Here is a 16,527-nt window from a genome sequence, read left to right on the forward strand (position 1 = left end):
AAATCGGAGAGGGGGTTACTGCTGCTCAGACCAGCAATAGCTCCATGTAGCCATCAACAACTTTCCCTCCAGCCCCCCAAAGTGTTTTTGTTTTGCTGCAAAGAAGCTAGTTATTCCAGATTGGCTTGGAAAGACTGTAGCCTCAGCAGATTGCTATTATCTGCTATTATACCCTGTAAAGGTCTGGACTCACCCCTGCAGCGCCTCCTGCTGGTCATCCAGGGAATTAGCTCACCAGCCTCCAGAGCACCCTCTGCTGGCCAGGGATCTGCCTTATCCTCTGCTGGCACCCATGTCCCTGCCAGGACCCGGCCCACCTATCACTGGGATGCTGCCCTCTGGCAGCACCCCACAGATCTGGGTCTCCCCTCCCTGGGGAACCCCCACCCACTATCCCCACCTTGCCTCAGCACTAGGCCACTGCCAGTCACCAACTAGCCCCCGCTCCCTGGGGCAGACTGCAGTATAGGCCACTCATCACTGGCAAGGGGGGTTTGGACCTGCTGCCTTGGCCTAGCCCTGGGCTGCCCTCTGCAACCCCCAGTACCCCTTGGCCTAATACTAGGCCACAGCCTGGGGCTTTCCAGGCTGGAGCTCCTCAGCCTTTCCCCAGCCCTGCTCCACTCAGGTACCCTTTGTCTAGCTCCCTGCAGCCAGACCCGTCTCTCTTTGAAGGCAGAGAGAAACTCTGGCCTGAGCTCCTGGCTCCCTGCCTTTATAGGGCCTGCTGAGTCTGTTTGGGGTGTGGCCCCAGCTGCAGCCACTTTCCCCAATCAGCTTAGCCCTTCCAGGCAGGAGCAGGTGTCCACCCTGCTACATACCCCCAACACATGTGCACAAAAAAAGAAACAGGAGTTCTTGTGTTTGGCACAAACAATTTTATTCTTGTGCTATTTATTTGTAAGAGAGTGATTTTAAAAGTTTAACATGTATCCTACCCAGATACATAAACTGGTTTATTGATAGATTACTGCACATGAAACCAAAGAGATCAGCTCACACTTAAAGATATCAGTGCACATAGTGGTACGCCATTATGATTCAACTTGGAATTAATACGTTGTTATTTTGTCATGTTATACATTTAGGGCCCAATCCCATATGCCTTGAGCAGATAAAGTTCCAAGTGTGTATGAACTATGGGCTTCAGCTCTTAGTAAATTAGAAAGGAAAAACCTAAAGACAACATGAAATGCAATATACAGATAAGAATATATGTAACGTCTTTGTTAGTTGTCTTTTGAAATCTGATGTAATGGAATACTGTATTTCGATGATATAGGGTCTGATTCTGTAAGAGAGCTAAACCAATTTACCCTGCCAAGGATCAGGCCTTCTGTGTTATTAACATCTACTGGGTGTTTGAATATGACAAGATTTTGCACTTAATTAAGAAAGTATTTGAATGAGAAATAAAATCTGTTAGTTTCAGCTTGATTTTCTAGTTGTTAAAATGTCTGTGAAATTAAAAACTGCTTAGATCTCTGCGCAGGTTGTTATTTAGGGTAATCTAAGGAAGGCAAGATGAACTTTTACTGCAAGAAACGTTCAATGGCTTTAAAAGAGATTCAGAACAAGTTCTAAAAAGTACAATTTTATCAGACAATTTCTTTTAAAATCAGATTAGTTACTATAATCTAAAGGATATTCGTTAACTGTAAAACATTGAGTCAGTGATAATATGAGGTTATATTTTGGGTGTGATCCTGCACCCTTAACATTAATAGTCTCATTGGGTACTAATCACATGAGTAAGGGTATCCTTAACTTGGTCTCTTCACCCATTGATACCTGAGGGCCTGATTTGCTACCAATACTCAGGCTGAGTGGTACCTCACTCTGAACAAGTGCATTGACCACAATGGGAATCCTTGCTGACTAAGGTATTATGCAATGGATGAAACTCACCTCTGTACAGAGAATCAGCATAAATCCTTTGCACCATTTAAGCTCCCCCCAAGCATTCAAAATCAGTCTAGGTCAGTGGTGGGCAACCTGCGGCCCACATGCGGCTCGTCAGGGTAATCCACTGGCGGGCTGCCAGTTTGTTTACATTTGCACGGCCGCCTGCAGCTCCCAGTGGCCGTTGTTCGCCCATCACTGGTCTAGGTCTTCTGCACAGTGGTGAATTTCACTCAGTGTGTGTAAGGGAGGCAGAATTGGGCTCTGATTGATTTACAAGGATAACCTCTATTAATGTTAACGGGAGTTACAAACACTGACCCCTCAGACCTCAGTAGAAAAATACAATATATAGGGTACAAATGCCAGACACCCCCCTCTCACTGCTTGTGAGAAAGTATATGATTTTCAACCTCCCATTTGTGCATACTGATGTACATTTCTAGGCAAATTGCAAGTGCACTTTTGGAGGCTGGTTTTCAAAATTTGGCCCCTAAACCTTATAGAAAAATAGATTTTATAGAATAAACTATTTTGCATTGGCAACATTTCTCAGGAATTATCTTTCTCCTATAACCACATGTTGCTTTGGATCTATGGGAAGATCATGAAATTACATAAGTTGCCTAAATATGAGGTTTCTCTCTAGTCCAGTGGAATTCTCAGTACAATCTAAAATCATATTTCTCTCATATAAAAGTAGATTTTGCAAGGCTATTGATTTGATATTTATGAATCAGCAGCTTTCTTCAGGACACAGACTTAGTTTCTTCAACTTTATCTTCTTTACTTTAAAAAAATGTCCTGCAATAGAAAAGAAACAATTAGCTAGAATGCATCTTTAGGACTTTGTGATAAGCACCATATAAAATAATGAAATCACAACTGGCTGATTTTGGTTTGCATTTTATCTAACCACGGAGAGAACGACCACAAAATCTTCATGCAGACCTACATGAGAAGTCTTACCTTAGTCCTTCTAGTGGCCTGTAATCGTATTTAGAGAAACCATGAATGAAAAGCATACAGAAAGTTGGCACTATAAACTGGGTTTGAGAAGCAGTTAAGGATAATTCTTGGGATAATCACTGAATGACAGCAGAGTAATAGAAACAGGCCCACAATAAAAAGGCAAAGAGACATGAATAATTATTGACAGGCATACCAAGGTATAATATGAATAGTAACTAGGGCTGTCAAGCCATTAAAAAAATTAATTGATCATGATTAATCACACTGTTAAACAATAATAGAATACCATTTATTTAAATATTTTTGGATGTTTCCTACATTTTCAAATATATTGATTTCAGTTATAACACAGAATACAAAGTGTACAATGCTCACATATTTATTTTTGATTATAAAATATTTGCACTGTAAAAAACAAAAGAAATAGTGTTTTTCCATTTGCCTAATACAAATACTGTAATGCCATCTCTTTATTATGAAAGTTGAACTTACAAATGTAGAATTATGTACAAAAATAACTGCATTCAAAAATAAAACAATATAAAACTTTAGAGCCTACAAGTCCACTCAGTCCTACTTCTTGTTCAGCCAATCGCTCAGACAAACAAGTTTACATTTGCAGGAGATAATGCTACCTGCTTCTTGTTTACAATGTCACCTGAAAGTGACAACAGGAGTTTGCATGGCACTGTTGTAGCCGGCGTCACAAGATATTTACATGCCAGTTGCACTTAAGATTCATATGTTCCTTCATGCTTCAACCACCATTCCCGAGGACATGCGTCCATGCTGATAACGGGTTCTGCTTGATAACAGTCCAAAGCAGTGCAGACCAATGCATGTTCATTTTCATCATCTGAGTCAGATGCCACCAGCAGAAAGTTGGTTTTCTTTTTTGGTGGTTCGAGTTCTGTAGTTTCCACATCAGAGTGTTGCTCTTTTAAGACATCTGAAAGGATGTCCACACCTCATCCCTCTCAGATTTTGGAAGGCACTTCAGATTCTTAAACCTTGGGTTGAGTGCTGTATCTCTCCTTAGAAATCTCATATTGGTACCTTCTTTGCGTTTTGTCAAATCTGCAGTGAAAGTGTTCTTAAAATGAAAAACATGTACTGAATCATCATTTGAGACTGCTATAACATGAAATATATGGCAGAATGCAGGTAAAATAGAGACGGAGACATACAATTCTTCCCTAAGGAGTTCAGTCACAAATTTAATTAAGGCATTATTTTTTTAATGAGCGTCATCAGCATGGAAGCATGTCCTCTGGAATGGTGGCCAAAGCATGAAGGGGCATACGAATGTTTAGCATATCTGGCACATAAATGCCTTGCAATGCCGGCTACAGAAGTCCCATGCAAACGCCTGTACTCACTTTCTGATGACATTGTAATAAGAAGAGGGCAGCTCTATCTCCTGTAAATGTAAACAAACTTGTTTGTCTTAGTGATTGGCTGAACGAGAAGTAGGACTGAGTGGACTTGTAGGCTCTAAAGTTCTGCATTATTGTCTTTTTAAGTGCAGTTATTTAACAAACAAACAAAAATCTACATTTGTAAGTTACATTTTCCCAATAAAGAGATTGCACTACAGTACTTGTATGAGATGAATTGAAAAATACTGTTTATTTTGTTTTCCATTTTTACAGTGCAAATATTTGTAATAAAAAATAACAATATAAAGTGAGTTTTGTATACTGTGTTGTAATTGAAATCAATATATTTGAAAATGTAGAAAAACATCCAAAAATATTTAATACATTTCAATTGGTATTCTATTGTTTAAAAGTGCGATTAAAACTCTGAATAATCGCGATTAATTTGATTTAATCACGTGAGTTAACTGCGATTAATCGACAGCCCTAATAGTACTAATAGTACTAATAGAACTCTTGTTCTTTGGACTTATGGGAGTAGTAATTTTTAGCTGCCTAAATAACTATACATTCCTAAAATAAGAAGATATTATTCATGTAATTGTTTTCACAACTGCCTAGGTAACAGTAGGCTCTCCCATGTCTGTGTGGGTGAGGCGCCAATCCTGTGAGCAGCTGGGCCCCTTCTGAGGAGACCACTGGAGCATGAGAGCACTCAGAACTGACAGGATCAAGCTAGACGTGTGTGTGCATACGTGCAAGTGTTTGTTTTGTGGTGGAAAGAATGATAACTATTCCAAAGACCAAGAGAGAAAAAAAAAAATCAGCAGAGGCACCATGATACACGAATAACAATCAAATGTGCATGGGATCACACTGATGCCAAACAAAGATCAGCTCCAGTTTACTGTAACAGAACCCTGGAGGGTCTGATTGTACAACAGGCATTTAACTAGGGTGACCGATATATTAGATAGAAAAATAGTTTCCTTCAGCAGGAAGCATGATGTCTGTTTGCTGAGGGAACTTGTTTGCTGCCGTCAATACACACAGAATGCAACTCTTTGTTTAGGTAAGGTAGAATTTTTCGGATGGAAAGAACCGTAGCTCCATCAAATCCCACTATACCTGCCTCTGGCAAATGAACCTGCTTTTAACAGGCTTACTTAGATACGTTATTTTATGGGATGCTAGATAAGCCGTTATCACTATTAGTCAGTTAAATAGACTGTCACACTCATAATCTCAGATAAAAACTAAATCTGCATAGGGCTAGAGTGTATCTTTAGGAACAGCCCTGAGCAAGGGTAACTAGGCCCCTCCAGACCAGGTAGTGAACGCTGCTAGTGACTCAGTTTCCCCTTAGATTCAGTCAGTCACTGACTCCTGGGTCTCTGTAGTGACCTCGGCCCAGACCCTCAAAAGGTATTTAGGTGCCTAACTCCCACTGAATATTAGGCCACGCAGAGATTATCTTCAATCTCCATCCTGTCCTCAGTGCTTAGTGGTCCCAGGATTTTCCAGGTTTTCTTTTTACTTATATGGCTAAAGAACCTTTTACTACTGATTTTAATTTTCTTTGCATGGTTTTTTGTTCTGTTGGGCTTTCAGCTGTTCTCCTTTTATCCCTACACTTCTTGATCTGTTTTCCCATAAAACACGCACATACTCATAAATGCTGATAACTACGCAAATCTTGAAGTTATGCACTTAAACACTGTCGGTTTTCAATATAGATTAAGGATCTAATTTTTATGGCTGCAAAGCACCTACAGCTCCCACTGACTTCAGCTGGAGTTGGGATGCTCAGCACATCTGAAAGTTTGGCCCTCTAAATGTGCTGATCGTGTTGATCTGACAAAATGCATGTCAGGCAAGAACAGTGAAAACTGCCAGTCACCCACCCAGGGCCAAATCTACAGCTGGCGTAAACCAGTGTAGCTCCATTGAAGTTAATGGAACCATGCTGATCTACATCAGATGAGAATCTGGTCAATGTATAGGCCAAATTCTGCTCCCAGATATTCATGAGCATCTCCAAGTCAGTGGTGCTGTACAATTTGTCTTATCTTGTGCAAACTAGTAATGTGTAACAATTCACATGTGTAAACAACATGTAACCTTTTGTCCTACACCTCTAATGTAAAACATTTCAAAAAAATGTACTACTAATTTTTGGAAGATAGTACAGTGATTGGTGCTCCACAAGTGCCTAAAACAGATACATGTAACCAGACACGTTTTGCTTAGCATATCAAAAAGGAGCTAAAGCAATATAAATTTTTTGTTACTTTGACAAGTTAATTCTAATCCCCTCCCAGAGAAAGGCCCAAATGTGTGTGCTACTGTCTCTTACTATATCTCTGTACAGTGTGGCCCTGATCCTTGTTATTGCCTTTAATTGCTACCGTAATATAAATTATAATAATAATTATTTTAATTTATGATCACTAATACAATTTATTAAAAAACATAGTTTAAATTTTATAATTCTAAACTGTAAGTCCCTGTACTCTAGCAAAATCAGACAAGGCAAAAGCGCAGAGGACACACCAATACACCATGCGAGATCCAGGTAAGAAGACAGGCTGAGGCATGCAATGCACAGGTATGCACATGCTTTGGAAAATAATGCATCCTCACAATGAAACAGTATGTATCAACCCAGATCTGGCTATTGACCACTGCAGTGGCTACAGCTGCAGGAGATACCCTTGTCTGTACACAGCTGCACTGCCTTCAAAACCCTTTCTGTTTGTGTTGGGACTGATTGTTGATGAGGGGAAAGTAGGGCTAAATGTACAGGATATGAAAACACACAATAAAGATGAAAGTTATTTCCTTGCTTGCTGGTATGTGTATAGGTATTAAACATTTTTACTACAGTTTCTGGGTCAGATCCAGAAACCAGCTGGTGTAAAGCAGTGTAGCTCCACTTAAGTCAGTGCAACTACTGTGATTTACACCATCTGAGGATCTGGATCCCTGTAGGCAATGGGAAATCAGGCTTAATAAGAATTATATAACTTCCCATTACCAGTGTATTTGGCATAGGTACGTCTGCAAATATGTCTCCCTGGGGCAAGTTAGAAAACAAGGCTCTGTTTTTGAAAATATCTGTCTGAAATAAAACAACTGGTATCAATATAATGTGCGCATTTGGTTTTAACTCACCTAGTCCTTTGCTTAATTGAATATACTGATTAGTTTTGCATTATCTCATTGCTTTAGATATTTGTAATATTCCCTAAGGTACTTGGGAGCCTAAGGGAATGTCTACACTTTGAACTGTATCAAATGCTTTACTGAAGTCCACGTAGATTAGATCTCTTGCATTTCCTTTATCTAAAAAAATCAGTTCTCTTCTCAAAGAGATCAGGTTGATCTGGCATGATCTACCTTTTGTAAAACCATGTTGTATTTTATCCCATTTACCTCTACGCCTTTAATTACTCTCTTTCAAAATTTGTTCTAAGACCTGGCACACAATGGAGGTCAAATTCCAGCTCAAGGAGAGAGACCCACGCTAGCTCTGACTGAGTTAGTGTATTAAAAATAGAGCACAGCCAAAGCGGTGGGAGGGGCTAACCACCCTGAGTACGTACCCGTCCAAGGTGCTAGGCATATATTTGGGGCAGCTAGTCCTTCCTGCCACTTACGCTGCTCTGGCTACACTCTGTTTTGAGTGCACTAGCTCAATTAGGGCTAGCGCACTATGTCTTCTCAAGGTGGCATTTATACCTTCCAGCTCAAAACGTAGACATACCCCCCCTTAGTCTCAGTGAATGCCTCAGTTGCTTTTGAAAATGGGACTGAGGTGCCTAAGTCACTAAGGCACTTTTGAAAATTCCCCCCAAGTGACTAATTTATTTAATTAGCCAAATATAGTAGTTGCAGTCCAATAAGAAATATAATAAATCTTCAGGCTTGAAGAAGGAAGTTTATAGTGTATAAGAACATCTATGAGGAAGGCAATTAATGGCCATTAATTACAGTGATTACAGTAACAGTTAAAATAAACAAACATTCCTTAGTAAGATTATCTGTATGTTAAAAGGCAAACTAGCCAGTCTGTTGTTACTAGCTGTTTAACTGCTGAGGAAACAGAATGTATACACTTACATTTCATCATCATATTCCTTTGGAGGAGACACTGCAATGACTAAATCAATCCAATCCTGTAAAAAGAATGTATTATCGTTAGGAGAGACTTAAGCAGCCAGGTAATTCTCTCTTGCGTTACTTGACCCTTTGAAAGTGGAACTTTCACAGAGAGCTTCAACCAGATCAGGATTAAACATAAAAGGGACAAACTCTGCCCTCAGACACATCCAAGCAACCTCATAGGTGGAAAGTCGATGAGTCAGAGACCTATTGAGAGGTTACTCCACATAGCAGGAGGTGAAGAGGGAAGGCTACTGTAACAACATGGTAACATCATGGGAAGAGTCATGGAGGAATCCATTGCTAGGAGGGAAAAGGGCAACAGGAAAAAGATCTATTTGATACTGGCTGAAGTTAGGGTACGTCTATACTTACCTCGGGGTTCGGCGGTAAGCAATCGATCTTCTGGGATCGATCCCGGAAGTGCTCGCTGTCGACGCCGGTACTCCTGCTCCGCGAGGAGTAGGTGGAGTCGACGGGGGAGCCTGCCTGCCGCGTGTGGACCTTTGGTAAGTACCTTTAAGTTCGAACTAAGGTACTTCGACTTCAGCTACGTTATTCACGTAGCTGAAGTTGCGTATCTTAGTTCGAACTGGGGGGTTAGTGTGGACCAGCCCTTAGTCTCAAAAGCCTAAGGAGCGTTTTAACAACAAGCTGGTTAATTTTGAATTAAATCCCAAAATCAACAAATATTTTCTCCACTGCTGTGTATCAAACTCTTAGGATGATCATTTATACCCTGCACTGGGCACTTTTAACACTTGATATCATTCTTGTTTAGAAGATTCTCACTGTAGCCAAAACACTAGTTTTTTGTGCATCCGTTGTGAAGGATTAGATAAAACTATGATGCTGTGATAAAGTCCTTGACAATTCCCAATTCCCAATAACATCTTGGAAAGACTTACCATGAACTGCCCAGAGCAGAATACATTTAAACCAAACAACTCGCGTGGCTGCTGTGTACTTCTCAGGGGGAAAACACCCATTCACTTACCCCACCCACATTCCAGGCTTTGGCTAAAGTTGTCTGGGCTTCTGTCAGCGTCACATCAACTAAAATCTTGCCATTCACAGCCATTATTTCATCCCCTTTCACGATGCCTCCTGGTGAAGCAAAGGCAGAGCAAAAATACCATATCAGCAACATCATTTCTGTCAGACTTCTCTCTCAGATGCCTCTTCTTCACACACATTCAACAAACATCCCTATGTAAATTAGCCTGAAACCTTTCCTAGATGTACACTGCAGTAGTGCAGAGAAGGTGGCTTGTTGTAAATGAAAATAAGTGGAAGCTTTAGGTGCTGGGGCAGTGAGTATAACATCCTTCTGTTGGTTGTGGCCAATAAGGGCTAATCAGTCTCTGGTTATGAACACACTATGGTAATATTAAGGGGGAAAGTTTCAAAGGCACAGATGGCAGGTAGGTCCTTAACTATGGAGATGGGTTCCTAGCCACCACAATGGCTTTGAAACTTGCTGACAGTGAACTCTCTTAAACAGGGCAGTCAAAGGTATTATAGGTACTTAGCTAAATTTTTTCCTCATTTACACCCAGATTCTCATGCCTCAGGATTGTTTTGCAGGATCAGGGCCATCCTTAGGAACTAGAGAGTGAATTACATATGGAATAGAAGACTAAGAGCTTATCTACACTACTGCTTAAGTCGCTGTAACTTATGTAGCTCAGGGGTGTGAACCCCCTACCCAAACGACGTAAGTTACATTGACATAAAGTGGTGTCTACATTGCGCTATGTCGGTGGAAGATGCTCTCCCACCAACATCGCTTCCGCCTCTCACTGAGGTGGAGTAATTACATCGATGGGAGAGCGCTCTCCCGTCGACGTAGCGCGTCTTCCCCAAATGCGCTACATCAGTGCCGCTGCAGCACGATAGTGAAGACAAGCCCTAAGTGTTATCTCTGAACTGCCCTGCTCTCTGAACCTCACAAGAATTAAAAAAAAAAAAAAGAGATTTTGTAAATTTAACTTCCCACACAAGGAGCTCTCCCAGCAGTGATCTGCCACTGCCACACACCCAGCCCACCATATTGTAGCTAAGGCACAGGACTGGAGATCTGGGTTAAATGTTTGGCTTTGCCACAGACTTCCTGTGTAATGCTGGGTAAGTCACAATTGTTCTGTGCTTCAGTCCCCGTTCTCTAAAATGGGGATGATAATATTTTTCTGTTAGCCTTTGTCTGTCTTGTAGGCCCTTTGCACGCAGAACTCGCATTAACATCATTCTTGAAATAATCATCTGGGGCCAGACTCTGCCACCCTTGATTTTAATGGGGATGACTTACACTGCAAGGGTGACACAACTGGGCTGTTAATAATGAAGTAGCTCTCCATCTTCCTCCTCTTCCCAATTACTGGCCTTCGGCTGCTGCTGCTAAAATGACAGACAACAGCTGCGGCTTTTTCTTTATACTTAGTGGAAACCTGCCAGAAAATCTGGCCAATTCCAATTATTTTTTACTGTAAGCACCAACCCCCAAATGAAGGGCCTAGTTCTGAAGCGGCTCTGAACATGAAACTCTTGGGGACTTAATCTGCCTCAGATATTTCACTGGGGCCTATAGGCATCAGCCAGTCATGAAGAAAGCGTAAACTTAGGAGGCCAACAGATGAAGTGCTTTAGAACCAGGTTCAAAATCCCCCTGACTTTCCCCAGGGTACTCACCATGTTTGTCTGCGGAACCACCCTCATAGATAGCAGACACTACTATTTTTCCAATTGGGGAATCAATGCCTCCCTCTACTGCAAGATCTAATGGTCCTTCCTATTAAAGAAAACGTTTTAGTTCAGAATACACTACAGACAGACACCACAATCAGTAGGGGTCTGATCCTTCCACCCTTACAGTAAATAGGACTATACACATAATAGTTGCAGGATCAGGTCCTTGGTGTATTCTGTGGTAGTATCAGTGGTCAAGGTTTTAATAAGTGCTCAGTGATTTTGAGTGTCTCATTCTTCGAGTGGGCACTTTGAGACACATAGGAAAGGCCTAATTTTCAGCATCTTTGGAAACACAGGCCTCTTTAAGGTGTCTGAAGTTGGGCACCCAAAATCACTAATCCCTTTTGATAATCTTGGTCAGCATCAAACTAGTTCATATAAGATAATGGACATAATTCTTCCATGTTATTCCAATCAAAGAGGTCTAAGAATGACCACTGTTATGCTGAAATGGTGAAATAACAGCAATAAAACAAAACAATGTCACATTATTGAAATAAAAATGTATGATTCATTACAATTTCAACATGCTTTTAACAAAAGAAGAAAACCAGGAAAAAAAATAGTTTGTCTCTTTAGAGAGTTTGAACTGTGCAAGTTACCCAGATTGACTTAAAATCTAGTTACAACTAAATAATCAACAAATTCAGATTTATTTTTGTTAGCATTAAATACTGTGGTGACTTTTTACATGAAGACCCATTTTTGAAGTGGGAAGAAGAGGTGGCTGTGAGAAGGAGATGCAAACCTGCAGTGATTCATAGATTTTATAGTACGCCAACCCCACTGCTATCTAAGGGCATGTCTACACTACACAATTAATTCGACTTAGGTCGAGCGACAGCCATGCAATAATTAAATTGGCTGTTCATGTCCATACTCTACTCCTTCTCTCGGCGGTGCACGTCACCAGGAGCGCTTGCACTGACTGACATGGGGCATTGTGGGGCACTGACAGCTGGAGCCCCGCCATCAAAGGCAGCATCGACCTAACTACATCGGCCTAAGCGCTATGTCTCTCGTGGAGTTATTAGGTTGGCGTAGCAGGTGAGCTAAATTGGTGGGAGGAACATTGTACTGTAGACACTTAGAGAGTCAGGTCGACATAAGCTTCCTTACGTCGACCTAATTCTAGTGTAGACCGGGCCTAAGATCCTATAATTACATTGTCTAGACATCACCATTAATGTCTACGGCATAAGAGTTAAGGAAACTAATGTTTTCCCTGATTAGCAATTCGTCTGGTGTGAACCGTAAAGTGGGGGCACAGGAATGGGAGTGTGGCTTGAGGAATTTGAGTTTTCAACCTCTTTATGGCCCTGATTCAGCAAAGAACGTCCTTCAGCATGTACCTAACTATAAGCACAAGAGTAGTTCCAAGTCAATGGAACTACTCATGCTTAAAATTAGGCACACACTTAAGCAACTTACCAAACTGGGGTCCATGCTTTTGGTTAGCTCAGAAATAAAAGTTTCAGAGGCTTCTAAGTCACTTAGATGTGTAAGTCCCATTTTCAAAACTCACTCACTTTTGAAAATGTTCTCCCTAGTGTTAGCATGAGGGAGCTGGAATCAGTACTGACTGCTTTCTAACTTGTCATTTGTACACACTGTCCTGTTTGTGTATCACACAACTTTGGTTTTATCATTTTCTACATAGGTACATGTCTCCAATAGTAAGTGTACTGCTTTGTGACCACATTAAGGTTTGCTCTTTCCACTCAAGTCCTCTCATTTCACCATCTGGGTGCACAAAGATGGGCTAGGGAAACATACCAATTCTGCGTCAAAAATGACACATGGCTAGCATCTGGATTAGTCACAGGGCTTGACTCTGCAAGGTGGAGAGCAGCAACTATGTGTTGAGTACACTCAGAACTGGGCAGAATTGGGCCCTCAATAAAGACTGAGGAGTTGGGCTTGTAGGGGTCCCCCGACGTGTGTGTGGGCTTTGTTCTGTATACCCCTATGAGTCCTAGGGGTTTGGGAGAAACATGAGAACATAATGCTATTGAGGAAGTGGTGGGGAGTGGGGAGGGCTAACAGGGAGCGGGTGCAGGAGGAGGTTGCAGTGGGGAAGCACTAGTGTTTCCCTCCCTTCACCACCCAAATCTCCTGCCATTTGTCAGAGGGGAGTACAGGATGTACAGGAGATTCATCAAGGGTAGACAGTAACAATATAATCATGTGCCCCAGGTACTCTGAAAAATCAAGAGCCCACACGACCCACAAAATGTCTCAACCCAATTACAGGGGTTACCTTTTTAATACGTAACAGCCGCACATCTTTTCCCATGATCTGATCTGCTGAAAACTATCAAAAGACACATCAGTTAGTCATTTCCACCTTTACAAAGCAGCTGAATGAAATCATTCAGATGAAGCATGTAGTTTACAAGGGAAGGTGTGCACCTCTTTTAAATCAGAGCTATGGGAAGAACAGAACGCTAGTCCGCTGAGGACAATCTGCTTCCTTAGCAGAACTACCTCTGGTCTCAAAGGGATCTCTACAGGCACATCACAAATCCAGGATAGTATGTAACCCTATGTTTCCCCACATCATTTAATCTTAACCTCTGTGGCATAATTAAATCTTCTCCTTACCATTGTATAGGGATCAAAATCTTCCACATACTTCTGGAAGCCCTGAAAATAAATAAATGTTTAATTATATGCAGATCAGACACACATAATCCCACCAAAATTACTAGTGAGAAAACTACTCTAAACTACAAAAGATGGTTAGAACATAACATGGAGAAAGACATGCAGGTAGCTGATATTCCTCCTGACAAAGATATTTTAAAACCTTATTATAGGATGTTAGAGAGACCAGGTGGGTGAGGTAATATTTTTTTGCACACACAGTTGTTACTGGGGAATTTCATGCACTGGATGAGGTACACCACATGTTGTGATAGGCATGTGTAGGACCATGGATCTTGAAAGATGTGTTGTGGGGGGTGTTGATCATTGTAGCAGTGGAGATATGTCTGCAGATTTTGCATCTGTTGTTCTTGCAGGTCTTGTGCCGCGTTGAGTTGGTGTGTCCTGGTCTGTGGGGAGCTTGCCTCTGATGATGGCCTCAGAGAAGTTAGGGGCTTGTTTGAAGGCCAGAAGAGGGTGTTCAGGATGGCAATTTGAGTTGGTAAGATTATAGGCCACATTTGGAGAGGTGATGAAGATAATAAGAATGGCGGGGAGGGGGGGACTAACCCTCAGCACCTCTCAGGATTTGGCCCCATATGGTCAGCATTATGAGCCATTTTCTGCCTCCTTCACTCTCACTGAGTAGTATCCATGATGGGACTGCTCACAGAGTAAGGCACTGCTTGGCCTGACTAAGGGTGGCAGAATCTGGTGCTCTATTATCAGTCACAGCGGCTCAGTGTGCATGGGGCTGAGTCCTTTACAAAGCTGCTCCATTCTCTCCTACCATCACTGAAGTCTCTGGGACTATTAATGGAAATAGGTGTTTGATAATTTTTGGTTTTACTTGCATGATACATTGGTGGGGATGATGTTAAAATACGGAGGAAGATGCTGTGGGATTGGAGATGGGTCTGGTTCTGGGTTTGTTTATGTTGGATGTGGTGGTGGAGAGAGAGTTATGTTGAGATGGGTTTATTTTAATTTTTTAGGGGATCCTCTGCCTTTTTAGCTTTCAGACCCAAGCCCATTACCTTAAGCACAGCATTATGGGGTAGGAAACATGTGTGGGCAGGTGGTTGTTTGTGATTATCTCATCTCAAGAAGGTGAGACATTCTTTGGGGTATCCTGGGAGCTGTTGGGTGAGCAGCGTGGGTAGGGGTTTGAGGTTTAAGAAAGTTTGGCATTAATTCTGTTTGGAAGGAGGGGTGTCGCTGTATTGATAACTTTTGCAGCTTGGAGAGCCTTGCTTGTGCACCCAACTCTGGCAGCAGCAACACTTCCATGACCACTTTAAGCTGCCACAATTTGGGGCTATTGAGACTTGGGGACAGAAAGATCAATTGTGGGAGTCTGGGTCCTTCAATCATTGACACGGTAGATGAAGGGATACTAGGCACACGCCAGGAGTGCCAGGCTTAATATCAGTCTCATTGGTCTGGCTTGGCCTCTCCATCTACCCTCAGACTCAGTCTCTATTTCACTGAATACAGGTGACAGAGTCTCTTGGCTATCCCAATGTCTAGCTGAAACAAAGGTTTCTCCACCTTTTTTTAACAAGAGGAGTGCTATGTTGTGCCCATTGTCTTCTTGGCTGCTCTTAAATGCCCAAGTTGCAGCAGTAACCAAAAGTGCTTTTGTCCATCTGAATGTGTCAAAGCAATTGTGATCTTTCCTCTGGGGCATGGACTTTACCAGAATCATACAGGCCTTTTTCACCCCCAGCGTGAATTAGTGCAGTGCACTATGCTCAGGGCTGCATCTGAAGAATACTCCAGACTCAGCTAGTGCGACTGCTCTTTTGTTTAGCAGTGCTTCTCACACAGATCCCATGGCCAGAGCTGCCTGGGGAGGGGGAGAGGGGGGGCAAGTGGGGCAATTTGCCCCGGGCCCCACAGGGGCCCCCACAAGTATGTCGGAGGCTCCCCTGGCCTCCGTCTTCCCCCATCCCCCGGCGCCTCAGCTGGTAAGGGGGCGGGGCTGCGAGCTGCGGCCGAGCAGCGGGAACTCAGGCCCAGCTGGAGACACCACGCTGCTGCAGCGCTGTCCGGGGCTGCTCCTGGACGCGGCGCGCTGAGGCTCTGGGAGAGGGGGTAAGTGGCATGGTAAGGGGCCGGGGCCGGGGCCAGGGACCCCCCCAGCCCCATATTTTAATTATTGTAAATTTTACAATGAAAATGGAAACCAAACTGGTCCAGGTGAACAACTGATTTTAAATAGTCGATTTATGTATCTGATTTTAGGAGGCAAGGTTGGTCTAGGCAACCATAGTGTTGGAGCAAACACCTTTGAACAAGGAGTTCTAATTTGGTCAGAACCACTGCTTCATTATGTAACCGAGGTCAAGTCACTTGACCTTCCATAGTCAAAGGTCAACCTCATGAAAACCAGATATTGCCCCTGAAGAAAATTTTCTTGGGAAAATATATTTTAAACAACAGCATAAATAAATAGGTAGATTGATACCTTCTAACAAAAAGAGAACACAATCTGGATCCAATAAGCATGCAAATGCTATACATTCTTTGAAATATATTAAATCTTTCCAGGAAAAATGGCACCACAGTCATTCACAGTGTATTCAGTGATCTGAACACTGCACATTCAGGAGAGGGCTAATATTTCAGTCACATGGCAAAACCAGATGAAAAAGAAACCAAAGGCCCAATCTTGCCCTCAGGGTACAGAAGTGCCTCTCTGGGGAAGAGACTC

At 42.2% G+C, this 16,527-nt stretch overlaps 1 protein-coding gene across 3 annotated transcripts in view; it reads right to left on the minus strand.

Moving 5' to 3' along the window:
• Positions 1 to 2,534: 2,534 nt before the first annotated feature.
• Positions 2,535 to 16,527, minus strand: part of USH1C (USH1 protein network component harmonin) — a 108,191-nt gene continuing 94,198 nt past the window's right edge. For 2 of the 3 annotated variants that reach the window (XM_024202368.3, XM_024202374.3), the window contains 6 exons: positions 13,770 to 13,811; positions 13,426 to 13,479; positions 11,106 to 11,205; positions 9,415 to 9,524; positions 8,376 to 8,431; positions 2,535 to 2,706 (listed from right to left, as the gene is read on the minus strand). In XM_024202368.3, coding sequence (XP_024058136.2) covers positions 2,694 to 2,706; positions 8,376 to 8,431; positions 9,415 to 9,524; positions 11,106 to 11,205; positions 13,426 to 13,479; positions 13,770 to 13,811 — 375 coding nt within the window. In that variant the 3' untranslated portion in view covers positions 2,535 to 2,693. Of the gene's footprint in view, positions 2,707 to 8,375; positions 8,432 to 9,414; positions 9,525 to 10,725; positions 10,815 to 11,105; positions 11,206 to 13,425; positions 13,480 to 13,769; positions 13,812 to 16,527 lie in introns of those variants that run through there. The other variant, XR_002908240.3, reaches the window with a different exon arrangement.

Source organism: Terrapene carolina, unplaced genomic scaffold (assembly GCF_002925995.2).
Source record: "Terrapene carolina triunguis isolate 2854851 unplaced genomic scaffold, T_m_triunguis-2.0 Scaffold715, whole genome shotgun sequence".
Classification (NCBI taxonomy): domain Eukaryota; kingdom Metazoa; phylum Chordata; order Testudines; family Emydidae; genus Terrapene; species Terrapene triunguis.